This window comes from Numida meleagris, chromosome 3 (genome assembly GCF_002078875.1).
Source record: "Numida meleagris isolate 19003 breed g44 Domestic line chromosome 3, NumMel1.0, whole genome shotgun sequence".
Classification (NCBI taxonomy): Eukaryota; Metazoa; Chordata; class Aves; order Galliformes; family Numididae; genus Numida; species Numida meleagris.
The window spans coordinates 61,591,874-61,619,673 of NC_034411.1; the positions used below are offsets into that span (position 1 = coordinate 61,591,874).

The 27,800-nt window shown below is 36.4% G+C and overlaps 1 protein-coding gene across 11 annotated transcripts in view; it reads left to right on the forward strand.

Moving 5' to 3' along the window:
* Positions 1,658-27,800, forward strand: part of TBC1D32 (TBC1 domain family member 32) — an 85,297-nt gene continuing 59,154 nt past the window's right edge. For 3 of the 11 annotated variants that reach the window (XR_002436686.1, XR_002436687.1, XR_002436688.1), the window contains exons 1-19: positions 1,658-1,813; positions 3,961-4,115; positions 6,947-7,108; positions 7,528-7,647; positions 7,926-8,127; positions 8,728-8,799; positions 9,964-10,089; positions 10,994-11,072; positions 11,214-11,314; positions 11,402-11,463; positions 11,945-12,089; positions 12,692-12,751; positions 13,855-13,954; positions 14,241-14,378; positions 15,320-15,412; positions 15,658-15,800; positions 20,105-20,232; positions 21,955-22,156; positions 26,819-26,901. Coding sequence is in view for 8 of the 11 variants with exons in the window: in XM_021391001.1 (XP_021246676.1) it covers positions 3,961-4,115; positions 6,947-7,108; positions 7,528-7,647; positions 7,926-8,127; positions 8,728-8,799; positions 9,964-10,089; positions 10,994-11,072; positions 11,214-11,314; positions 11,402-11,463; positions 11,945-12,089; positions 12,692-12,751; positions 13,855-13,954; positions 14,241-14,378; positions 15,320-15,412; positions 15,658-15,800; positions 20,105-20,232; positions 21,955-22,156; positions 26,819-26,901 (2,171 nt within the window). In the remaining 3 variants the exon portion in view is untranslated. The remainder of the gene's footprint in view (positions 1,814-3,960; positions 4,116-6,946; positions 7,109-7,527; positions 7,648-7,925; positions 8,128-8,727; positions 8,800-9,963; positions 10,090-10,993; positions 11,073-11,213; positions 11,315-11,401; positions 11,464-11,944; positions 12,090-12,691; positions 12,752-13,854; positions 13,955-14,240; positions 14,379-15,319; positions 15,413-15,657; positions 15,801-20,104; positions 20,233-21,954; positions 22,157-26,818; positions 26,902-27,800) is intronic. The other 8 variants (XM_021391001.1, XM_021391003.1, XM_021391002.1 and 5 more) reach the window with 5 other exon arrangements.

Genomic DNA, 27,800 nt, shown 5'->3' on the forward strand with positions numbered 1-27,800 from the left:
GGCAGAACAGCCCCAGCTCTCTCAGCCAGTCCTCGAAGGAGAGGTGTTCCCTCCCTTGGATCATTTCTGTGGCCCTCCTCTGGACGCGCTCCCACTGGCCTACATCTCTCCTGTACCGCAGACTCCACATATGTGATAATCAAATGACTTACATCCCTGTAGTATTTCACATTTTGAAACTTGGATTATATGCTACACATTTGAAGAACTGGTGCATTTGCTTGTTCCTCTAAGTTTCTAAAATCATTGAAGTTAGCATTCTGATGTTCTAACAATGTGCAAATCCTAAGAAAACTTGTTTGTATTGCACATCTTCCTGTGCTTCCTGAGGAGGGTTCTTCCTATTTGTACTGCTGGGAGAGAACATCTGGAGTACATTTTTGCATTGAGGAAGATGATTTGGCTGTAAGAGGCAGCAGAATTTCACCACTGTGAAATCTACATGAGTAATTTCAGTGATTTCAACCTCTCATGTGGCTGATATCCATTCACGTAAATGTAATGTACTTTAGAAAAGCACTGCTCACTCTGGAGTATCACTCTCCAAAAGTATCTGCCTGCATGCACGCTAATGATCATGCCAAATGGCCCCTGAGATCTGCCAGCTCTGCTAAGGAAGAAAGGCTTCAGGTTTCTGTTGTGGCTAAAAGCAGCTGGGTGAAACACAAAGTGGATGAGCATAGAAAGGAACAGAAGGGTTCTGGAAGCATCACTGGTAGAATGAGAACAACTCCCCATGATGCCACTATGGTTGCAATCTATTGTTTTATAAGATAGTAAAGGCATGCTAAAATAGAATGTCTTTCACTATGGACTAGGAATCCACAATATTACAATATCACATCAAAATGCCTTTGCTCTTTTCCGTTTTACATTTATTTATAGGATAAAATGACTGTATGTGCCCATTTTGTAGGGGTCCTACGTCTGTCTGGTTACGTACCCAGGCCTCCAACCCATGGTAAAAGTTGCCCAGAGGGGTGGTGGAAACCCCGTCCCTGGAGACACCCAAGATCAGTCTGGACCAGGCTCTGAGCAACGTGATCTAGCTGTAGGTGCCCCTGTTCATTGCCGGGGAGTTGGACTAGTTGACCTTTAAGGGTCCTTTCCAACTCAAACGATTGTATGACTCTAAGTTATAGGACACCGGAAAAGAGAAATACTGCTGCAAACTGGAGTAACATCAGTGAATACTTTTGATTCTGATGGAATATCTGCACAACGCAGAAGGGTCGGAGCTGCCAGGGGCTGCCAGAGGTGAGCCCTTACCCACTCAGCTAAGGACAGGACAGCCAAGTGAGCCGTGTCTCAGTGCTTCATCCACTTTACTGGGACACAAGTGCATCCCAGCTAACGAAGCCCTGGGTTTTCCCTTGAGGTTGCTTGGGTGCTGAGCACTTCAACACAGCACTGAAAAAGTGTGTGTGTAAAGGGGAGGAATGTTTGGCCAACAACATGGAGACCACGCCGTGCAGGGGAGCTGCACAGCCAAAGGAGACCGTGTCGCGCCGGGACTGCCGCCCTTCTGCCTGCCCGCCCCGTGGTCGGCAAGCGAAGGAGAAGGCGACGCGACGCCTGGGCTCCTAACCACCCAGGACCAGGACTCGGCCACGACCATAGCAACGACCGCAGCAGCGCCTTCCCGGGCGCGCAGGGAGGAGCAGGCTGCGGGCTGGGCCCTCCCCGTCCCGCCGGCCTCTCGCGATGTTGCTAAGGCCCCTGCGAGACTCGGCAGCGGGCGCCGCCGGTTGCTACGGGCCGCGATCGGAGGAGACGTGCGGCCGCCGCGAAGGGAAGACACCGCCGCCTCGAGGTGATCCCGCTCGGCCGGGGGCTCCGTGCACCGCGGGGCGGAGAGGCGGCCGGACCTACCCTGGGGAGGGCCCTCCTCTCGCGGCGGGGCCTGGTGGGGCCTGGCCGAGCCGCTCGGAGTCAGGGGCTGCGCGGTGCTGGGGGTGCGGGAGGGGGATGGGGACGGGGATGGGGCAGGGTGTTCTGTACCGTTAGTCCAAGTGCAGGGGAAACCTGGTGAGCTGTGTTCTCTTCTCCTGACACTTTGAAAAACAAAAGCTGTTTTCATACGTGTCGTGAGAAACCTGTTTGTTTCTAAACCTGGTGAGCAGTTGAAGTGATTGACGATAAGAAATGGGACAGGTGGGGGTTCTGACACAGTCCATGTTCCTGTGGGCTGGAATCGGTGGTTCGCTGCTAAACGTATCACGTTAGTGTTCAACATCCTGCTTAGGCAAAGGCGTCTGAAATTCCCCTTCAGGTGGTAAACTCGTGCTGCAGCAGGGCACTTCTTCCGTCATCCCATGGGCTTTCTGGTTGTAGAGTGATTTCACTACGGCGATTTTGAACTTTGAACGAGTGCATAAACTGGGTTTGGTGTGTTTTAGCAAGGAAATGGTAATTTAGATTTTGCAGGGAAGCAGGCGAGCCTGCTGAATAACCCAAACCACACATTGCTACAAGTGAATGTTAAGATAAGCAAGTTAGTGCTTATGTAAGTCACATAAGGCATTTCAAAGGGAGCTAGAGATAAAACTGCAATATTTCCGTAATCTGTCTTCTCTGAATAATGTGAATGGTGCTTTGCAGGGATTGCTAACTGGTATTCAAACACCTACACTTCTAAAAATGCCTACTTGTGCCAGATATTGAGGGAGTTTTGGATATTTGTTTTTGTTTTTCTTCTCCAGGGGTTTAGGGTGATGTTAGGGTCAAAATACAAGATTTATGAGAATGATATATATAGACCTAAAATGAACTGACTGATTAAATGCCTAGAGACTCTGATTTTTAAGGCAGAGGGACTGCAAACCAGGGAGTTAAAAGAATATCACAAGGGATTTGAATATATATATTTTAATTTATTTTAATACTGCTTCTGGTAAGATGATTGTGTTGATGTTGAATTATGTTTGATCAAAATAAAATATTTAGCAATTGTACTACTTGCCACAGAGAGCTGCAAACTCAGCTACCCTTACCTTTATTAAAGGATAACTCCTCATGTTGGTGCTAGATGACTGATTTTTTTTTCAAGTTTCACAAAGTGATTTATTACATTGTCTCTTCCAAGTGTGCATGTCGTTTATTCACAGGTGTTTGGAGTGTCTTTTGATTATTTTTTTCAAAAGTTCTCTAAATCATTCTTCCTCAAAAGATTAGAAATACATAAAGTAGAACTAGCATTAGGGATTGGAAACGTTCCTTGGCATATAAAGAAATTTAAGCTGTGCATGATTTTAGGTTAATTCAGTAGTTAACTAGAAATTGAGGGGTTTTGTTTGATTGGCAACCCTTGAAAATTGAACCAGAACTCTGTCTTCTGGACTTAATATGTATTTCCCACTTCTGCTGCTCTTTGTTTTTCCCAGTAACTGTAGTGTTGAAATGGCAGGACTCTGTCAGGTCACTCTGCTGTTGATACCATGGGGAAATAAAACATTGATGACAATTTCACCTGACTCTTGTTACTTGCAAAAGCTTCCAGCACCTTCCAAGACACGCACTGCTCTAGCTCTGAGTAGAGGGATACAGAAATCAGAACTGGGCAGCAACAGTATGTGAGAAGAAGGTGACTTTTAGAGGTTTCTCATCAATATAATAATTACATTTGTAGGACTTTTTTTTCTTTTCTTTTGTAGTCTGCTACTACTTTGGGGTAGTCTTCATGCAGCTAAAAACAAGCAAAATACTCAGAATTTTCTTAATGCATTGAGAATGTTGCACTAAGATGACAGAAAATCCATTAAAACCGATTAGGTTATATTGATTCCAGTTTCTTGGAAGATAAGCACTATCAAACACTTCCTATTTGTAATCATGTGTTTTGGTAGCATCATCTCATGCTTTTGATAACAGGCACAAAAATTGAGGGCTTTTGTTGCATCTTAAGGTAATAATAAAAAAGGAAAGTGTGAAATCATGTTATTCTTAATTTACTTCTTACAGATGTCTCAGTTTACAAATGAAGATGAAGCTATGATACAGTCCATGCTTAGACAATTGCTGCAAAGTGTGAAGGAAAAAATCACTGGGGCTCCATCAGTGGAATGTGCAGAAGAGATTCTCTTGCATTTGGAGGAAACTGATGAAAATTTTCACAAGTAAAAATATTTTTGCTATTTTTAATATTCAGGAGGAGGTAAAATATGTTGAACTTGGAATTTGTGGCAAACATTTGCAGTTTATATCTGTGTGAATGAACATGTATGTATTTTTTATAGAGAGACTCCTGTTGATAATCAAATCTCAGAAGCTGTTAATTTAGAGAATACAATGAATTTTGACTTCTTTTTTTCACTCTTGGAGATACTTCATTTTTACTGTAATAATTTTGCAAGTTGCGCTGTCACAAACAGCTCATCAGTTTCTACTTGACTTTAATGCGCATGCACTCATGTGGTACTAAATACAAATGCGAACAGAAGTTTGAAGAAGTCCTAATTGAAGACTGTCAGGGTGTTTTTGACACTTGCAAGACAATATAATTTTGTTTATCAGAATAAAGTAAATTTTAATAAAAGCTACCTGGCTTTATATTTGATTGTTCTGTGTGGCTTAGTGTACTGAACCTTTGTGTATCTTATCAGTAAGCTGTTTCTTGAATTTACATTTTGCATAAGACAGAAGTACATCATATTTATTGTTAAGTCAAGCATGAACTTCCATGGTACTGTAACGTGTTTACTTTTCAACTGTGGAGGATTTTTAGGATGCATCTATGACAAATCAAGGGAATATGAAGATTAAATGATCTTGAAGACATTTTAATATGGACTAGAGTTCTGTCACTTGATTTCTCTTGAGAAAGCTGACTACCTGGTATTTGTCCCCCCAGAAACGGGACTGTCTGGTATTTACTAAAATTTGCCTAGTTTTAACTTTGTGCTGTCAGTGGTAGAAGTTGGGCAAAAGTAACTAAGTGTAATAGTGAGATTTTACATAAAATGTAGTTCTGTCATTTTCAGACTTTCATCCATTTGTATCTTTCCAAGATGCTAAATGCTTTAAAATAGATTTTTAGCTCATTTTAAATTTGTTTAACAAGTTGTATCAGTTCTTATAGTTTGTTAAAGTCTTTAAGATTTTGTGCACCAAACCTGAGAGAAACCTGAGAGTAAAAAAGCTCATTATAAATATACCAAAATTAAAAATGTGTTTTTATAAGCAGCACGCTTTCATTTAGAGGACATGTATGGTAAAATGAAGAACATTATCGGGGTGAAGGGGTAAAGTCTACAACTGGTGGGAGTTAAAAGAGTAGCGTTCCAATTTTTGAACACTGAAAATATGGCATCTGTTATTCTTTCTGGTATGGTAAAACACTGGGAGTCATGCAGATACTTCATTTTCGTGAGGGAAGTTTTAACATAGAGTTAATGTATGGTATGCCAAGTAATGCTCTCAATACAGGATGAGAGCATTGCTTACTGATGCTGGAATATTTCTGGAGGTGTTGGAGTCTTGACATGTTCACGACCCACAGTTGTATGGGAATGTTTTCATGGAAGTTCAGGGAGGTCATATGGATCTTTATTACTGAAACCATTAGGAAACTTTCTCCTCAACACACCATTCATCCAGAATGCAGGCTCCTCTATTAGCAGTGTGTGCTTTTCTTTTGTTCGGCTTTGCATTCTCTTAAGTATTATTTCTGTCTCATGGTTATTGTGTGTCAGCATTTTTACCAGGTTTTGAGGCCTCACTTTAACCTTTTCCACTGTGATGTGGAAAAGAGAGACACAGGGTCCTCAGAAACCAAATAAAAAGGAAATTCGAATCAATTTGAAGTTTAAATGCAGTAATAGAAATGGAGACTTTTTTGATTTGGTAGATTTTTACTGCATAAGTAGCTGATGCAGTTCTGATACATATAAAATTTAAATCTTGGAGTTTTCTTACCAGTTTTTTTTCTGCTGGAACTTCCTTTGTAAGACCAGTCAGATCAGCGTGACTTACTTCTGCAGGTGAAGAAGTGTTTTTGCGATGTCTGAAACACTTGTTAGAAAATGTTTTTAAGGTGCAAAAGGTAATACTAGGCATTCACAAAGGCATAAACTCTGCAATTGTTGTGTATGTCAGAGTAAAGCTGACACTACACTACAAAAGTGTATACCATGGAAACATTACTGTAAAGAAAAAAAAAGTTTTATGAAATCTTTTATTAAATGGAGAGTTGGGCAATTTCATTTTTGCAGAAGTAAAAAGCTAGCCTAGAAGACAGGAGAATGCAAATAAATGTGTTTACATCTTTCTTGAAATGAATTTCCATTACTTTCCTTGAGAACAGAAGTGAGGTAGGAAGGGAAATAAGCAGGAAATGAAAAAAAAATAGTGCTGTTACACCTGATGGAACTTGAGGTAGGCAATTCAATGATAAAGTATGTATCAAAATACAAGATAACATTTTCTGTGCTTTTTTTTTTTTTGTACCTTCAGTATAATGTGATTTTTTTATATATCCAAGCAAAGCAAGAGCTGCTAACTTATAACAGTTGCTTTTATTTACACTTTATATCTGTGCCTCTGTACTTACATGATAAACTGGTTGGAGGATTGAAGCTTGATAATCTTTAAGGTCCCTTCCAACCTAAGCCATTCTGTGATTTCTGTTTGAATTTTTCTTACTGTGAATTTATTGTAACTAACACAAAGTAGTTATGGATCTGCATATGATAAAATGAAAATAAGACAGTGATATATTCATGATGCTGAAAGTAATATGGGGTCTTTTTTTGTAATTTAAAATTTGAGATTTCCTGAATATTGAAGAAAATCAGTCCTTATTGTGTGTTTTCACAGTTGAGGTTTATTTCTCTGTAAATCCTTACCTTAAAGTAAGATACCAGTGGGGAAAGATCTTAATAAAACATTGAAAATGTTTGAGAATGATCACAAAGTAATGCTACATTTCAATTTTGGGTGTTTGTTTCAGCTATGAATTTGTGAAATACCTTAGGCAATATATAAATAATACTCTGGGATCTGTGATAGAAGAAGAATCAGAAAAATGTACTTCTGCTCAAAATCAGAGTGAAGTTTCTGGCTATGATACTCTTGTCCAACATGTTACTAAGAAGACACGTGAATCAATGCAGTGAGTATATGCATGCAATTCACATCTTTATTACTTCTTGGTCTGTCTTACCTTTTTTTTTCCTTTCATTTTCTTTTAGTGATAGGACAAGGGAGAATGGTTTTAAGCTCAAAGAGGGAAGGTTTAGATTAGATATCAGGGGGAGGTGTTCTCAGAGAGAGAGTGGTGAAGTGCTGGAACAGGCTGCCCAGAGAGGCTGCGGATGCTCCATCTCTGGAGGTGTTCAAGACCAGGTTGGATGAAGCCTTGGGCAACCTGGTCTAGTACCAGATCTGGAGGTTGGTGGCCCTGCCTGTGGCAGGGGGATTGGAACTTGGTGATCCTTGGGATCCCTTCCAACCCAAGCCATTCTCTGATTTTATGACTTGTATTCGAGACCTTGAATCAGGATGGCACGTTCTTTTCTGGTTCTGTTCAAGGCTTACAACTGAAGAAGAACTGAAAAACAAACTAACAACAATTAGAACTGATCTGTTGTCTCAAGCACAGATCTTCCCTTCAAATGGATTTACATTTTTCCTGCTTAAGAACCTCTCAGGGTAGGATTATATTAATGATGGTTTCCTTGAATGGTTTTAGAAGGGCAAAAGAGAGTCTTTCTATAATTTTAAAATACAGTTTCCTTACTCAACAAAGATACCTGCATATTTTGTTGCTCATTTTGGATTTGCATTTTTATTTTCATTGTTGTTCATTCACTGCGTTCAGATCTAAGTAACATTATGCCATATTTGGTTTTCATGACTTACTGAGTTATGTGGGGTTTTTGAATTTGTAACTTCTGTGCTCTAATATGAAAATCTTCTTTACTTTGAAGATACAGAGAAATGATGCATGCCTTGAAGAATGTCATGATGGTTGTGGTAGAGTCTTTAATTAACAAGTTTGAAGAAGATCGGATGTGTAATAAGGAGGTGGATAGTAAAACGAAGAAAAAATGTCAAAGTGATTATTATACAGACAACTGTTCTGACAGTGACTCTTCGTTCAATCACGTAAATGCATTTTCTCTCTCTGAAGTAAGCATGATACTGCAAAATTTCTGCTAGTGGAGATTGAAAGGCAGCCCTAGAAAATGATTAATCCTTCCTATGTTTGATATATTTGAAAATGAATGAAATGTCATTCTTACACTTTGAAGTACTGAGCTTATACTAGCTGTTTGACCTTTAGACAGTATATACTAGAGATGAATCCTGTATATATATTCTAAAGTACCTACGCAACTATTGCATAGACTAAGAGAAGATAATAGTTAACGCTGTATTTTATTCAACTTTTTGTAATTTTACTTTAGGAGCCAAATAACATGTACTTTATTTCTGGACTGCTTCACTGTACTGTACTACTTAATGAGTTATCATAAGGCATTTATGAAGGTACAGGAAACTTTCAAGTGAAGAAAAGCAAAATTCATAAGGGAAAATTTTATTTCTGTAAATTTAACTTCGGCCAAACTTCAGAAAATATTTAACATCTATAACAATTTAACATTAAACTGAACATTTTGAAGTTCTAATTATTAAAAGTAAATTAGATACAGAAAGACTGATGATTTTAATCTTCTGATATGCAGTTTAATAAATACACAAATGATCACTGTATAATGTGTGTTACAGAGTTATACATTCATGAGTCAAGAACAATTGCAGCTGCTTGTGGAAAAGCTTGACCCTATTCAGCCTAAGGAAGTAAGTTTAAAAGAAAAAATGTTGATACAAATTAATGTTTATGGCATATTGGAAAGCAGACTACTATGTAAGCACTCTTATGTACATAAGTGGAGTCTTGGTTCATGTATCTTTGCTTCAGTGCTGTAAGTGCATGGCAGTGCAGTATTTCATTCATCATAACAATCTGGCTCAAAAACTGTAGTTGCAGCAAGTATCTTAATTTTTTGGTCAGTAGTTTGTGCATTATAGATGAGCATTTTTAGTTTATAAAAAATTGTTATGTGAGAACTAAAGTTGCTGAACCATGGTTTTCTGCATGCGTATCCTTTGGTCTTTTTGATAAACTCCATGTTATCCTTTGTGTTATCCCTCTCTGGAGAGGGATGCCTGCAGATTTGCCAAGAAGCCAAGCTGAATGTGTAATGTCCAAGTTAGGTTTGCCTTTCTGTCAGTGTCAGTGCTAATTTGGGTCTCTGACCTCCAGTCAGCTGCTGCTGTTTTTGAAACTTGGAAAAACATTATTATTTTGAGAGCACTCTGTCTTAATAAGATTTGCTTGGGATTATCTGACAGTTGAAAAAGTCATGTTAGATGGTAACTGGTATAAATGCGGTGGTCACGTAAGCTGCGTTTTCTTAGAAACCTAGGTAATAAGTCTGATGCTATTAAATATGGTTAAAATTTAATTTGATTTCAGTAATGTGAAATGACCAGAGATTACAATTGTCTAAAAATAAAAAAGTTATTTAAAATTATTTAGGTTATGAAGCTGATGAAAGTTCAGTAAAATACGGATTGTTTAGTAACTGTATTTCCAATTTTCCTTATAGTCTTTTTAGAGAACTGCTAGAACTGCTGTTGTAGCATTTGGTGGTATTTTTAATATATTCCCTGATAACAAAATACTTGATGACAAACAGAAAGTAAGACAGAAATAAATATAGTCCTTTCATCTTGTATTGAAAACCTAATGTTATAAAATGTTTCTGTTGCTTCATAATGTGTATGTTTTTTTCCATCTCACGGACATAGTGTTTTTTTCTAATCAGGATAGGAAGGTATTTTGGGACTCCTTATCTGTCGTACAGCCAAGTCCTTACTTTCTCCAAATTAAATTGTAAATTACTTATTTGAGAGGTTGCGCTGAACAGATTTGTGTTGTCTGTCTTTCTGACCCTTCAGGTTCGCCAGGAAGCACTGCAGACACTGTGCTTGGCCCCTCCAACTGATGTACTGAACTCTGAGTGTTGGCCAAATCTGCGTAAGCACCTAACGATGTCTCTGTCAGATCCTGATGCAATATTCAGTGTAAGCTAGTGTTCTGTGTATAGTTACTAGATGTGTAGCCATAGTAAACAGTACTGATGAGGAACAAGAAGTTACTTACATATTATGCGTAGCCCGGCAAGGTGCTAGGACATTTGTTATTTGTGTATGTCAGATAAAGTTTTTGAAGCTAAAAACAGACCTGCGTGATTCCAACAGGTCTTGATTTAAAGGATTACAGCAGGACTTCAATAGATTTTTTAGACACTGCAGTACTCTTTCACGTGTTTTTAATGAGGGATGAAGGGGTTTAAATATTTTAAAAGAAAACAAAATGTTGTCAAAAATCTTCTGTAAAACCTGTCATGTTACTATTTCCTATTTAAGTCAGGCATATACTGCATGATAATGAGAAAATAATACACAGTAGTATGGCACAGGCAATGAAGAGGAAAAAATATCGTAGCTCCTTAAACTACTTTCAGATTATTTGTTATGCCAGCTAAGCCTTTTTTTCCCTTCCTTTTCTGATTTTTAAAGCAATTTTAAAATAAATGAATGTTGCCTGAGCTGCTGTCATGTATTACTCGTTCAATTTAGAAGATCTACAATTGCTTTTAAAACAATGCTAGTTACAAGTCATTGGCATGTTTAATGACATAAGAAGCATTAATTTTAAAGAAAATTACAGTAATATTCCCCAATCAGCTACTTTTTTTTTTATCTTAGTGAGGCTTTGCACTGGTGCTGCCAGTTGAAGTATTGAGGTAAAATTTCTAGTGCACTGTAGGTTTCTGTGGTAGCAAACGATATATTTATAAAATATGCTTCACATTTGTAGAGATAAGAGTAGGTTAAGAATAATGTCACTACGGATTGTTCGTTGTGCAATACTGGTGCGCAGTTGCATGACTATGTAATACATTGCTTGCTTTTTCTCTCTTAGGAGAAAATTCTTAGGTTTTATGCAAAAACCTTTTCTTCATCTCCATTTAATATGACAAGAGAAGTCTATACAAGTTTAGGTATGTGCATTAAATTACATTTTTGAATTCATGAGTCATATACTTCCTGAAAAACATTTACCTTCTACTACAAAACTGTTAATACAGTCTATTTTGCCACTCTTGTCATGGAGCAGGGCTGTTTTTTTCCTTCTTTTTTAGCACAGCATTTGGAGTTTTACTTCCTTTCTGGGGAATATTCTCTTGGTCTTTCATCAGGTCTGGATGTATCTAACGCAGACATAAATCATATACTTAAGAAGGTATGAATGAACTTTTCATCCCTTTTAGCTTTTTTGTTGTTCTTGAAATATCATGGATAATGTTTAAAATTATAATACTATTAACAGGTTCGTCTTTTAAATGAATACCAAAAGGAAGCTCCATCTTCCTGGATTCGTTATCCGGAAAAGTATGTCACCTTCAGTAATCCATTGTTGTTTCTCAATTTATAGATTTTTTTTTTTGGACATATAACTAGATGCATGTAGTTTTAGCAAAATACTTTAAAAGGGTGCACAGATGACTTGTCAGTGGAAAGGGATAAAGTAATAGAAAAAGAGAAAGGTGGAATAGGGTAGTTGCATTGGAGTTGACCATGGATCATGTTATGCTGCTTATTAAGCTTTCAGAGTGTTTTAGGAAGTAATAAATGTGACATTTTGTGCTTATAAAATGTGTAATTATTTGAGAAAGTACACCTTAATATTGTTATTCATTTAATTTGTGGTGACATAAAGAATCAACGTCCTTGTAAGACTGTGTTAAAGATAACATAGTTGATACTCAAGTTTTACCTAAACTGCAAGGATTTACATTAAGTTTTGGTTTAGAATATTACTGAAAGATTTAAGTGATTTTTACTTTTTTTTTTTTCCTATTTATGTTATAAGGTACATGGAGGAAATAGTGGAGAGTACTTTGTCACTGTTGTCAGTAAAACATGATCCTAATCATCCTGCCTCTCCAGACTTCCTAAGTCCAATCTACTTCTTGGCTCTGCTGGATATCAAGGCTATATGGTTTAAAAAGTGGATGGTAAGCAAAAAGAAAGCGAAAGAAAAACCCACCAAACTTGTTGATTTCAGAGATATTTTTAAAACTTTGCTTTATAACTGTTATTATCACAGACCTATTGGGATGCTGATAACAAGCTATAATAAGAACTGCAATTAAGGAAATCTGTTTTTTTTTAGGCATTTATGTCCTTTGCCCTTTGACACTAGACCCTCCCTTTCTCGAGAGTACAATTATATATTAAACTGCACAGACTGTCTACTCCAGTGGATGTTAGAGATTTTTGCAGTCTATCATGTATAAACTTATAATTTACAATTTACTCAACAGTGTAAAAAATGTAAAACACTTCAGCTTTGTTACTGATTTTCTATTTTACTGTATGTTTTGCTGCACATTCTGTGGAATTTTTATAATTATTTTTTTTTGTCTTCTTAATCTACTGCAAACAGACGCCAGGTTGAATATAATATTAGTTTAAGTAAGCTGGAGTTCAATACTTTGAACATATATTGTGCACAGGATCCCTAATAGGACAGAATTTGAAATAATTTTGGCTTTTTTGATTCAAAAGTAAAATTTATGTATTTGGAATTGACACTAGTTCTTCTGTGTAATTTTAGCATGCACATTACAGCAGAACAGTGATACTTAGGCTTTTGGAAAAGAAATATAAATCTTTGGTAAGTATTTCCCAAGGATATTTCTACATGTTTCTTGTTTTTGCTTTGTCCTTTTTGTCAGAGCTGTTCCATGTCCGTTGTCTAGATGAGCCATTTTTTTTCCTAATTTTATCTTTGATTAAATGTACCAATTTTTAATACAGGGAAGGTATGTGACCTGCTCTGAGTAAGTGGAATTTTGAAAGTTTTATAGCAAGTGTATAAGTAGGATTATTATGTATTAATTCCTTATGTTGCATCTTTATTTATAATTTTTTCTGTCATTGTATAAAAATAGAATACGTTGCATGAAAAAATGCAATAATAATTCTGAATTTGGATGTAAAGTGACTCAGAAAAAAATGATATTCTTGAAAGTGTGATACAAACTGTTAAGGGTTAAAAGTGTCAGCAAATTAAATCAAACCCCATGCGACTAAAAGATTATGATAAGAAGTCCGTAAGCGGGGTAGATTTCTGTGATGTATAAGCATAGAGCAGGGTAGTTCTGTGTAATGTTGTAAAGGTAAAGGTGGCATGGTGGGGTTTTTTTGTGTGCACATCTGTAAGTTTTTTTTGTCAATGTGAAAAAATCAAAACATCCAAAATGGAGTGTCTAAACATAATTCTTTTTTCATGTGCTATATTGTGTTGCATTTCTAACTACATGGTGATAAAATTTCAACTTTTATATACAGTGATTATATTACATGAATGATTAATATTATGTAATAAAGCTGGAAGCACTCAGTAACCACTCTTAAGGTTTAGTAGATGATAATCTTGACAAAGTTTTTCACGTTATGTATGATGAAAATCTTCCATACTAATGATCATATGGCAGTTGTGGATTGCTACTAACTTCTCAAAATGCTTTCATGTTCTCAGTGTTCTTGTTTGTAGGTTGATTGATTGATTTAGCATGCTGATACAACTGAAGCTTGTGTTAATGTGTTTTAATAGCCCTGTAAACTTTTGCATCCAAAGGGCTGAAACATGAAGTAGCTGCAGTGATGTGAATTTTTATATTCTTGTGTTAATGGACAATGCTAGGATACAAAAGTAAATTCATTTCTTGTAAAATGACAAGTATTGTGTTATTATGTGCTCTTTTTTTTCTACAGATTAATGCAGCTGTCCAGCAATGCCTTGATTATTTTGAATTTTGCAAGACAGCAGTTAGTAAAACTTCCAGAGCCAATGACTTCTCTCAGCAGCATTCTAGTGAGTCTTTTTGCATCTACTGCATTATAAGCTCATGCATTCACATTCTCAATGTCTTTGAGCATGCTACCTCAAGAGGAAGACATCCTGTTTGTTCTTTTTCTTAACCAAATATTTTATGTCTGGCTTTTGAGAGACCACTAATAGTAGCTGTTAATTATTTATACTCTCTGTCTTTATGTATAAAATAATCTCTATATATTAGAGATACGTTACAGGTAGTAGCCACCTATTGTAAAGTAAATTAATAGAGTCAAGTGCTAATTTTTTTGTTTTATTGTTGTAGATAATGAGCAGAAGTGTTTTTATACTGGATCAGAATTGCAGTACATCTATTTTGTTCATTCACTATGCCTTTTAGGCAGATTGTTGATCTATAAGCAAGGCCGAAATCTCTTTCCAGTACAGCTGAAAACCAAAAAAGGTAAGAGGAGGGGTGAGGAAAACGGAACCTTTTGAGCAACAGTATGTTTATACTTACATATGTTTCCACTGCAGTGTTGTAGATGTTACAGGATGAATTTCTGTTTTAGCAATTCTGTGTCTGCCAAAATTCGTGAAAAGAAGACAGATAATTTGCAGCATCAGCACTGTTTTTTAATCTTTGATGGATATGGTTGAATAGAACACTTTTTTTTCCTAATACTTAATATATATACATACATTAATTTCATGTTGAAGGAGAGTTGGATCAGTATGTAATTCAGTCTTTCTACCTATGAGTAATATCTTTTGTCAAGGCAGTTGAAATAATTGGTTGGAAAGAGGAGCGCTCAGAGATTTCACATGTGAAACAAAATCAGTTCTTCAAACTAAATATAACTTTAAACCAATTACTCCGATTTTAATATAATTGAGATAAAACAATGTAGAGGAAATGACTGGTAGCTAAGGAACATAGGTGTTAGTAAGGACAGGAGAGATGAGATGGAAAAGCCCTTGGAAGTCCAGAGAAATCTATGTTTAGTGATACGCTCTGTGATGGAAGTCGTAGTGTTCCATTACATTAGTATCTCTATTAATCCAATATAGAATTAATTGCATTTCTAGATAGCAGTTCTTATGTCTATTAAAGGTTTTTTGTAACTCCAGTAAGAGGATGAGAACTTAAGAGACCCAGTATAGGACAGTCCTGAAGAAGGAACATCCACTCACTGAATCCTTTTTTCATTTTTATATTATCTGTATAACTGCATTTAAGCAGTGATCCTTTGATGCTTACGTTTTTCTCTCCCCTACAAAAGTAACAATCTCATCCTCTGTGTTCTAAGTGTCCTCTGCTTAATGAATACCAGCCCTTTCCTCACAAGTTTATAAAATTGCAGTCATACTTGAATTTCCAGAGTATTCTTTTCTTTTTTATAGATTGCATATCCCTAACTGATCTGTTGGTGTTATTTACTCAACTTATTTATTACTCTCCAAGTTATTCAAAGGCGGCTTTGACAGCACATACAGGTAAATGTTTTTAATATATGCTAAAATGTATAATAATAATGAGGCCTTTGGTAACATTTAAAAAAGTAATAATTTGGGTCTGTTTGAGCAGATTTTTATCTTCCCTTTCTCTATAACATTTTCTTCCTCCTTCCAACTGTTAAACCAATGCTTAATGAAATTGTTATTTACATAGCACTTACATAGGCTACATACAAATGTTTGTGTAACTTAATACATACATTCATAATTCTTGTGTTTGCCAGACAATTATTCTCCAGCAAGTCTCGTTATGGAGATTCTGCAAGTTTTTTGTGATCAAACAGGGTGTGCTGCTGACTGTTTATATACGGATGCAGTGATGGATGCCCTACTTGATCCTCTTCGAAGTTTACTGAATGGTACAGAGGTTTGTATTAGTCTTCAAAATAATTTTAAAATCTGTAGTATATTATATTTTTAATATCTTTTCTGTACAGAAAATTTATGTTGTCATGCGGTAATTTCTGTAGTATTTTCTACATTAGCTATTATAGTATGCCTTAAATAGTATATATTGTCATTATCATTTATCATTTAATGTCTTTATCATTTGTCATATGGTTTTCTTCAAATCTTGTGAATAGTAGAAAAAGTTGAACTGTAGTGAGATCATTCCCCTTGGAAACTTCTTTGTTTTTTTCTTTGCTTTTTCCTATTTTATATATTATCTTTCTAATCCACTCTGTCTGCTATTTAAAAGGTAGCTTACTTCTATTAATTACTAAATTTGGCTGACAACTTGAAATTAAACATTCCCGGTAATTAGTGTGGGCAAAATACATAATGCCTTATGGAAAATTACAGTTTTCTGTATTGGTAAAAGGAAGAACTGTATAAGAACTGTAAAAGTCTTGTGAAATACTGTCTACCTTTAAGTACTTGAAAGTCTAGTTGAACTTGTCTGGTAAGGAGGTTTAAGTTTCAGGCTATCCTATTGTTTTTGTTTTGACGAGATGCTTTCATTGCTTTAGGTGACTATAAATCTCAAGAAACAGAAATTGAGGACCTGGATCTAGTGTGCATTAAGAGCCTGAGCTATCGTATTTGAGAGAAATTAATAGCTGAGAAGTTTTCAGTTTCCTGATACTCAAGTGTGCAAAAGACAGTCTAGATTCCTAACTTTAATACCTCATCCAGATTCTTAATTTTTTTAATACCCTCCTGATTATTTTTTCTGAGCAGTTTGTATATTTTTCAGAAAATTCATATTCATAATAATTCATATTAATGCCTATAAATATCTTGGTCTATCAAAAATATTCCAATGCTTACAGTATTTTCAAGTGTTTTAAAGTATTTATATCTATAATGTTTAAAACTGTAGCGCTGAAAAACTTGATCACGTCAGTACTTTTAGCTCTTTTGCCAATGTCAATACTGAGTTAAGTAGCATCACTTAGACATTTTATTTTAAGGCTACCTATGGATACTTTTCAGGATTAACACTTCAAGTTGTCTTGATTTTATTGCAGACTGCAAAAATGTAGTGCAGATTTTTTAAAGGACTAAAAATGGTTGAGCCTGAATATACTTTAGACACTGATTATCAATTTTAAAAAATGGTACTAAGGTAATAGTGCACTGATTGGCCATGATGGAGGGCTGGGTAATCCTTCAAGCAATCTTTATGGTCACATGGGATTCATAAGCACAGTAGAGAAACAAATGTATACAATAGTAATAATAGTAATTTTTTAGTTGGTAAGGTAATTAATTCAATCTTTAACATTTCTTCATTTTCTCTTTGTTTATGTGATACCCAGCTGTCACTCACAGGTAGCTGAATTATCACCAATTGTAAGAAAACATACAACTTAGTAACTGATTTTTTGAAAAAAAAACAAGTCATATTCAGGGATATTTAATGCCCAGTAGCTGTAGCATGCTGTGTATGTATTGTGAATCTGAAAAGTGCCATGTTTCTTCTAATGAAGGTACCAAATTGTTTTGTATCTGATCTAGCAAACCAACAGCTAGGAAAGATAGGCAAAGTCAGGGTAACCCTTGCTCTTTTACAAGAATTGTGACTGTTTTTGTTTCCCAAGCAAACCATCGGCGCTTTTCAGACAGCGGGAATCCAACATTGCAACAAAGGATGTGTCTCTCCAATGCTGGATGGTGTCTGTCTCGGACTCTGAGGCCTGCGGCCACACACCTGGCTTCAGTTGAGAATGGAAAGCATTGGAGATGCATACAGTGCTCCTTAGTTGCACGATGGGCCTAATGAACAAACCCTTGTGTTATCTGGGCTGTGCATCTGCTCTAATTAAGAGTAAAGACTTTGCCTTTTAAGCAGAGTGGTATTGTGTATTTCCAGTAGAGAGAGAAACTCGGTGACTATGAGCAGCAGTTGTCAGAAGGATTTGTTTGTGAGCTGTAGTTTTGACTTTTTGGGTTCTGTAGTCTCTGAGTTGCTGCTGATGCATAACTAGTACAGAACATAGTATTCACACTGTGAATAAAGTACTGTGGTTTTTTTTATTTTTTTGTATTGCACAGGGAAAGCAAAATAATACTATTCTGAAGAGAAAGTGACAGCATAGTATTTTGCTTCTTTAAAATTCTAAGCAGCTATATGCAGTAATCTAAAAGTAAAATGTCAGTTCTTTTAACCCTCAGTTGCACAGATAATTTTAACCAGAAAAACCAAAGTCCTAATAACATTTATCTCTGACTACATTGACTGCTGGCATTAATGGTAAATTACTTAAATTGTAAAGTAATAAGACTATTTTTCCTTGGTGCACTATGTAATATGCAGAGCTATCTACGAGAGAAAAAGCAGGAGCTGAATTGCATAGCAGTGTGAAAATCCTTTCTCCCATGAGTCCAGCTGTCCTTGATGAATAACAGAAGACTGGAAAAGATTTAAGCATTGGACTTCAGCTTTAGGGTAGCGGTGCTTCATTCCCTGCTCTGACATACTAAGCATTTAATAAATGCCACTCGGAATAGTAATCTCCCTTAGTTCATCTTTGCCTAAAATTGATCTCACTGTTGACTCTACTCTGTTTATAAATCTGGGTAATATGAAGTTTCTGAATGAGAGAGGCTCTGGTTATCTCATGACTATATGTTCACAGAATCACACAATAATTGAGATTGGCAGGGAATCTCTGAAGGTCTTCTGGTCTAAGCAGGGCTACCTAGAGCCTCTTGCACAGGACCATATCCAGATGGCTTTTGAATGCCTTTAAGAAAACACTACAGCCTCTCTGGGCAACCTATGCCATTACTTAATCACCCTTACAGTAAAAGAAAAAAGCTTTTCCTCATTGTCAGACTGAGGCATACAGACAGGAACAGTTTTGGTGATTTAAGACCCTAGAATAAGATCTGCAGAATCACAGCTTCTGTGTACTGACAGATGCTGGGTACGTTTCCTCCCTAATTATCCTACCCCTGGGCTTGGCTGCTTGGAGTTAGTGTCCACTTAGGTAATGGGGTGAAGCCTTGAAGAGAGCTGTTTGAGAAAGCTCTGTCAGAAAGCCTCAGCTAATAAGCCTCAGTGTGGACTCAGTCCACCTTTCTCTCAGGGCTGTTTATTAAGTTCTCACCCTCATTTCCTGCCTGTACTGTGTTACAGCAACACTGAAGCCATGTGTCCCATTGATTTGAACCCCAATCCATAGACAAGACTTCACTTGTTTGACCTCAGTTCTGCTGTGTCACTGTTGACTTGCATGGTGATCACTGGGCAATGTCTAACCCTAATTGCTCATTGACTCAGCTTCCTGGCTTAACCTCAGACCTCCTTCATCTCAGTGGAAGGGATCTGAATTGTTAGGTGAACCTGCTTGCCATCACAAACCTGATCTACTCCCTTTGCTTGGGTGTGGAAGGACTGCCTGCCCATCTGATGGTGAGCCACTGCCTCTGAATGCCTCTTCATCACTCTTAGCTTGCAGTTTCCCTTGCAGAGCAACCTGCCCTTGCTGCTCTCTGACAGGTTCTTTGTGTGGAGTACTTGTGTTTTGCTTGTCTGCTGTTACAAACATGAGTTCATTTACTAATGAGAAATGGCCCATTTAGGATCTATTCAGGTGGGACAATCACTAGGGATAGTACCAGACCAATCAGTCTGAATCCTAGTGGTAAATGTTCAGGCCTTCTTTGTTACAGCTCTGTTGTTCAGTGCTCTGATGTGAACAAGAAATTGTCAGGTGACTTTTGTTTTGCTCCAGTGGAGAAAGCTTCCTCATGATTACAGAGCAAGTGGCTATTTAGGCTTTCCACTGCCTAGATAAGAGGCGGACACAAAAGATGTTCCTGTGAAACTGGAATTCCATATCTTGCCAAAGAATTGCAAAGCATATGCAGCAAAGTGAGAGTTAGCATGTTTCTAACCTTGACTCAGATACTGGATGGCTTATCAAGAATCTTTCCACGTTCATTGTGGGAAAAGAGAAGAGAGTTTAGAAATGTCTGTTCTCTATATCTTTGTAGTCATTAGATTTCTGCCGTAATCATTAAAAGTGGCAATTACTGCCTTCTGTGATGTAGATTTTTATGTGATGGCATTTGAGCATAGGCTGCTTGCCTTTCATTTAAACCATTGAGCAGACATCAGAAAGGTGACCTTCATTCAGATTCTGCATATATAAGCCAGACTTGAATAAACAGCTTTTTCTAAAGCAATGAATTTAAAACTTTTTTTTGGCTCCCAAACAGGTATATATAAATTGCCTTGAAACCACTTTAATTGATGTAGCTGATATTTTGGCAAGGATTGCTGCTGCAGAAGATGGTCTTTCTGTTCTTCTTTATGGAGGAAATAAAAACTCTGCGAAAGAAAATAGGTAAGAGGACATTAGTGAATAACATTAGTGAGAAATTTAATGAATTGCACTAGTCTTATGAAGAGAGACTCATTTTTTAGAATTTATTTGTAACATGATGTTTTGTTTATGTTTGAAGTAAAAATATCTTATTATCAAATAGGAAGTGTTTTTGAGAATGTATAAGGGAGATATTTATGTGTATAACCAGGTAAAATGGCATTTCTGAGAAATATATGGGTCACTCCAAAAGTAATGCCTCCTAGTTGTTTCCGTGGAAACAGCAGATGCAAAGAGCACAGTAACACTATTTGATAGAGAAATTCTCAGCTTCAAAACACTATATTTCAACATTGTCACCATGATTAGCTATGCATTTTCACCAGTGATGAACAAGAGCCTGCGTGCTGCACTTGTGAAGGTCTACATGGCTGTACTGAATGTGGTTTGTCTTTCACACTGCTGTTGCCACTGCTGAAACACACTAACTACCCAGTGCCTCACTATGCTAACATATGCTATTTTATCTCCATAAACATTCAGCAAGCATGGATGAATGGCGATGGGTGTAATATTGTCCACGTGGAGGAATTCAGTGACACACTTTGCTTCTTACACAATTCCATATCAGACACCATTTTTTTCAGACTGCCCCTCTGCTGCCTACTGTAACAATGCAACAGAATGTGATGGAATATTGGTGAGAAGGTTCAGCCTCTACTGTCATACCAACATGTCTCTGAAATCAGAGGCCAACATAATAATAAAATAGGAGGCATTACCTTTGGATCCACTGTTATATGTTTGTTAAGGAAGATTTCTGTGTTTTACTTATTTTTTTTATCCATGTGAGAGCTTTCTTTTTTCTAAATGTAGTTCCAGTATATTTGTTGTGCTCTTGTTCAGGTCAAAGGCCTCTATTCTCATTTTGTTTGTTTTTAGAATTAAATAAAATATTAAATTAAATATTAAAAAACAGCCTAATATGTTGAAAGAATAGCTTTTAATACATGTAGTGGAGACAGATCTTGTATCGGAAACTGTACCTATTTTAGGATCTGTGTAGTACTCATACGTGGCTGATGCTCAAGTGAAATGGAGTAGTAAAACTGAGGCTAGCTTTTAAAAGTATCTAAGCTGCAGGTCATGAAAATAAGCCTAAAATCCATGACTATCCATTATTTGGAATATATATCTTCTGAAGTGGGGGAAGCTCAGAAGTTGCATGCATTTTTAAGGAGGTATGAACACAAAAGCTTTTTAGATTAAAATTTTGGAGAAAATTTTATCTTTGGAGAAAGAGTTGTTTTTTCCATTACTAATCTAGAAATTGGTTGTCAGGTAGGAAGAAAGAAGAGCAAAGACAAGTTTTGGCTCATGTATGAAGAATACTGATATCCTTAACTCTGATTAAGCAAAAGCTAAGATGATTGTCTTGTAACTTTCTCTGACTGGACTCCTATAAAAGACACAGTTTGTGTAGTTCATGGCCATTTGAGCTAGGTGTTAGACAGTGGCTGCATTTTTGTTTTATGTGGACCCGTAGCTAAAGTAAAATCACTTGCTCTACATGTTTTATTCAGACTACTGTTGTAAGTATTAATATAGTGGGGCCCTTCACAGTGGGCCATAATTTCTTTCCACTACTCCTAGAACAATTTAACTAAGCTCTGACAAATAATTTTTTTCAAGGCTCATTGAAGAGTACAAACCAACATCTTAAAAGTGTTATTTTATTTCCAGTTCTACAGCTGTTCATGTCATTGTTCAGTTTACAAAGAAACTTCTTCATGACGACATTTCTCTTTTATCTGGATCCGAGCTTTTGCAAGTTGTTAAAGGAGCTTTCATTTTTGTATGTCGTCAGATGTACAGAACATGTGAAGGCCTGCAGATGCTAATTCCTTATGGCTTGCATGAATCAATTGGAGAGGCCTGGAAAAAGGTAAATCTTGTTTTGGACTGGGAAGTTTAGAAAAATCTTACTTTGAGAGGTTTAGCTTAATGTGATAGTTTTTCCTTAGTTTAGACTCCTCTTACTTAAGAAGTGAGATAAGAATGCTTGAAATTGTTCTAAAAGTGAAGTTTTACTTTTCAAAATTTCATTCTGTATGTGAAGCTAGCAGAAGCTTAAATTGAGACTTGTGTCTTAAGATTAAACCAGGAACTCTGAAGATGTATAGGTAGGCCTATCATTCATTGATCAACTCCTTTTTAAACATTGTCATTGATGCTAGAAATCATCTGGTGTTCATGGATTTTAGTAAAGCATTTTACACTGTTTCCCTCAGTATTCTGGAGACACTGGCTGCTCATGCCTTGAACAAGTGTCCAGTTGGCTGGATGAAGAGCATGCTGGACAGCCAGGCTCAGAGTCCCAGTGAATGGAGTTCAGTCAAGTTGTCTGCTGGTCTCCAGTGGTGTTCCCTAGCGATCAGTACTAGCGCATATTTTGTTTAATGTTTTTATCAGAGATCTGGATGTAGGAGATCAAGTGCACCCTCACTGAGTTTGCAGACAGTACCAAGCTAGGCAGGACTTCCTACTTGATGGTAGAAAGGCTTTGCAGAAGGATCTGCATAGGCTAAGTCAGTGGGCCAAGTCCAATCTTATGACTTTACACAAGTGTAAGTGCCAGGTACTGCACGTGAGTTGTAACAACCTCATGTAGAGATATAGTTTTGGGGAAGCATAACTGGAATGTTGTCCAGCAGAAAAGTACGTAGAAATCTTGGCTGACAGCTGGCTGAACATGAAGCTGGAAGTGTGCGCAGTTGGTCAAGAAGGCCAATGCCATCCTTGCCTGCATCAGAAATACTGTGGCCAGTGTGACTAAGGAAGTGATTTGTCCCCTTGTACACACCTGAAATACCGTGTTTGGTTTTGGACTCCTCACTACAGGAAGGATGTTGGGTTGCTCAGGTGTGTGCAGAGAAGAGTGACTTAAATATTTAACTTAAATGATTGACTTAAATGGTTAGATGCCTCTGAGATACACTCAAAGCTGAAGGGTTATTCTCAGAGATGGAGGTCTAAAAAACAAGACTTATTGGAATGACTGAGGAAATTGGGGCTGTTTTGTTTAGGGAACAGGAAGCTGAGGAGAGGCCTCCTTGCTCTTACAGCTACTTTCAGGAGGTTGCAGTGAGAATGTCCGGCCTTTTTTCTCAAGTTTTAAGTGACAGGATATGAGGAAAAGGGCCAGGGGAGATTTAGACAGTATATTAGGAAGAATTTTTTCATGGTCAAGCACTAGAACAGTCCACCCAGGAAAGTGATGGTGTTCCCATGCCTGAATGTATTTGATAGGTGTGGACATGATACTAAGGAGCGTGGTTTAGTGATGGGATTCAGTAGGTCAGGTTGGTGGTTGGACTTGGTGGTCTTGGAGACTTTTTCTAACCTGGATGATTCTATGACTCTGTAGTTGTCAATGTCTGCTAGAGATCTGGTCTTAACTCCTGGTCTGGGCTGTTTTGTAAGGAAAAACTCCTGAGATGTGATCTCAATATTTTTTAAGTTAAACCAATTAGTTTTGGTGGAAGATAGAAAAAATATTTGAGAAATATTTGACTTAAATGGTTGACTTAAATAGTTAGATGCTACTGAGATATTCTCAAGAGATTGTAATAAGATACGTGATCTGGAGTTCTCATCTTACCTGTGTGTGGATACATTATGTAGAGTGTACACTTTCACTTCCATCTGATTACTAGTCCAGTGCATTTTCTGCTTGGAAGATGGTGGCACAGCCATTAAGCCTATCTTGCTTTCTATTATAAATTTACTGAACAAGATATGTAGATCCCTGCTTTATTCAGTAAATTTTTCTATTTTCATTGCTCCTATAATCGTACGCAGTGTGAAAAACTCTTACTGATTATATGTAGGTTGCTCTGAAAGTAATGCTTCCTATTTATTTCCATGGAAACTGCAGCAGGTACAAAGGGCATAATAACATTATTTGATAGAGCAAATCCTTAGCTACAAAACACTGTTTTTCAACATTGTCACCATGATTAGGTACGCATTTTCACTGGTGATGACAAGCCTGCGTGTCATGCTTGTAAAAATCTTTATGGCCATCCAGAACGTGGCTTGTCTTTCACATCAGTGCTGCCACTGCTGAAACATATCACCCACCACCTCACTGTGCTCACATCCACTGTTTGGTCTCCATAAATGCTCAGCAAGCATTGATGAATATCAATGGGTGCAATTTTTTCTGCGTGGAAGAATTCAGTTACACGTTTGCTTCATGTGCTCTTCCACATCAGAAACCATTTTGTCAGACTGTGCCTCTGCTGCCATCTGTAACAATGCAACAGAATGTAATGGAATATTGGTGGGAAGGTTCAGCCTCTACTCTCATACCACCAACATGTGTCTCTGACATCAGGGGCCAACATAATAAAATAGAAGGCACTACTTCTGGAGCAGCCCTCATGTTATTGTTGAGATGGAAGAATGACGCCAGATGCTGCAAGAGCAGTTTTCAAAAAGTTCACAGTGAAGTAAAATTCAAACAAACGTTGAAATCATTAAAAAAACTTGGGCAATACTTAGATAAAGGTAGCATACAAAACTTCAGTTTTGGCTTCAAGCTAAGCTGAAACGTTGTATTTGAACTATGGATATCAAAATTCTTAATGAAAAAAAAACAACAAAATTAAGCTGTGTTACTTCACATTGTACTGAAAAATTGAATCATCTTTTTTTTTTTTTTTCCCCTCCAGTGATTGTAAAATATTTTCTTAGAGGAGAAGGATCAAGCCATGCTGGAAATAAAAATTGACTAAAAGACTAAAGACTTTTTTGGAGACAAGGAAGCAGGAGAGCAATTGATTGCAGGGGAAACAGAATGGAACAGCTATTCTTGTCAAATGCTGTATGCTTTAATTACGCTTAGAAATGGTCACAATGTATAGTAAGGCAGAAAATATCAGATAAAACATGAATAGAAAACTTAAATCATTAGCTTTAGAATATTTCTCACTGCTTTCATGTAAGAGTGTTATCATGAAAGCATAAATTTTGATAGAAAATAAAATACTACAACTATAGTTAGTATATCACAGGAAATTCAAATTCCCATTAGAAAATGTTGGTTTTGAAATTTACATTCTTCTTTGCATGGAGAACTTAAGAATTTTATTGAATTATAGAGTTTCGTTCAAGTTAACGGTGTTGTAATTTATTTAACTCAAAAATCTGTCAATCATTTTGTGCTTTCTTGTTACGTAAGCAGTCAATCTTACTTGAACTATCAATCAATCTTACTTGAACTAACCTGTTTATCTATTTAATGTTTATCACAGTCAGGCTGGCGCATGCTTTTGATGGGCATTTCCCGTTATTTGCTCTAAAGCATCACATCAACTATGCATTTTCAAAATACTTGTTTTGCATATTAAAAAAGCTTCATTATGATACAGACCATCATTTAGACAACTTGTTTTGACATACAAAAGGAAAATAGCATGAATACTTAGAACTAAATCATGAATCAGTTAACTGACAAAATTCTATTTCTTCACATCACTTTGAAGGTCAGAAGGAATCTACATGTTCAGGACTTCAGGAATCAACGTTTTAGTAAAGTCACACTGCCATATGGATTATTTTTTAATATTTTTCTGCCATCGTTTAATTTTAAAACATCTATATTTTGGATCTTGAGTAAAGTAAAAATAAAAATTTTAAATTCTATCCAAGCATTATTTACAATTGTTTAAAATGATGATTTGTTTACATCTGTCGTCTTCGAGTTTTAACACTGATGGGGGAACAGTGTTTTCATGGCTGATCTTACTGGAATTCTGAGACAGAAGCTAACGTTTTTGTATTGATGATGATAAAAGGGAAGCTTAATAGGTCCAGGATAGGTAATTAGTTTAATATAGGAATGTTTTGTGTATGTATTAGATTATAAGAGAATAATTTCACTGTGTTCACTGAAATTAACAGCTGCTCCCTTTCGAGTGGTACAGTGTACTCCTTATCTTCAGAAACATTGTTGCTAAATATAAAGTGTTTTTCACAATTTATTTTTAAACATCTTTTTAATGAGAAATCTCAGCAAATATATGTGTTTGTGTATGTGCGCACATATATAGAATCTTTGTAATTCTACATATACCCATAGCGATATATATCATTTAACATAATTCATAAATAAAATAATAATTGACAAAATTGCTCAATAATTTGATACTGAGCTATTGATTCAAGAGACTGCTGTTTCTGTTACTTGGGACAGAAGTAGAATAAAAGTTACTCTGTTTTTTCATTTTTGCATAGAATTTTGTATTTGAGAGTCTAATTAAAAAGTAAAAAAATACTTTTAAAAAGAATTTTTAGAATTAAAAAATGTAATAGTTTTAAGATGGTTTCTGTCTGAGGGAAAAAAGTAAAAACAACACAAAGGAAGGGCATTCTGAGTTAATAAATGTAGTGGTATGGTATACTCTATAATAAAATCTAGACTACTACCCGATCACTGTTGTTTTTTGACATATAATGAGAGTGACCAAGATTTGGAATTTTAAAATGAAGTAAATAAGCAGTAAGAGGGGTTGTTTGTTATTATTATTATTTTATTTTACAGGCAAATTTGCTTTCAGAAAGAGTACCTACTCCTGTAGCTGGTGCAGGCTCCACATCATCAATAAGTGTAGACTCAAAAAATGTGTAAGTATTGATGCTTGATTTATGTGTATGTGCAAATACGAATGCACACAATTACTTTATTCGGGATTGAAACATTTTATAATGCTGTGTATTTTTTTAGGCCTTTTGCCAGAAGCATAGTGTGAGTGATGTCATCCTAGGATGAGTATCTGTTGAGTCACAAAATTGTTCTTGACCTTTAATGACTTTTTTGGCTTACACAGTTACGTCTAATCTATGTGAAGCTGACTTAAGTTGAGTTGATTCTCTTCGACTTCAGAAATTGGTTTGAGGAAAATGTGAATTAGAAAGCATAAAACAAAATAGCTGTCAGAATTTATCTAATGGCTTTGACATAGTGTTAATTTGAAAATCTTCTTCTGAATGGTGTCTATGCTGTCAAAATACTGTGTAGCAAGATTGCCTGAATTCTTGCTAAAAGTCAGGTATGTGCTAAGATTGATGTCCTTGCTTTTGTACTGAAATATAATGTGCCATATAGATATTTGTGCATTTATCATCTGAAAACATACAGACATTTGTGAGTCTGAAAATCCGGAGTGATGGTGAAGACCTCGTTGATTAAGCAGATTTTTTGTTTATACTTTACCATAGATTTCATATATAATTTGCAAACAGATCTCAAGAGTTAATACTCTAATCTTTAATGGTGGCTTGTGAACTGGTTATAGCAATTCAAAACTAGTGATAAAAAGAAATTTAGTGATGTAGAGCTCTGAGTAATGAGACTATCACTAATCAGTACCTTTGGCATAAGTCGCAATTTCCTTCTGTCATCTAGATTTTTCATTTCATTATGGAATAAGTCAAGCTGATATATTTCTAGGTGAAATCTTTGCTACTGATCATGACATGGCAGGCATTTAAGAGAAGTGTTTAAATTTTGGGGCAATGGTTGA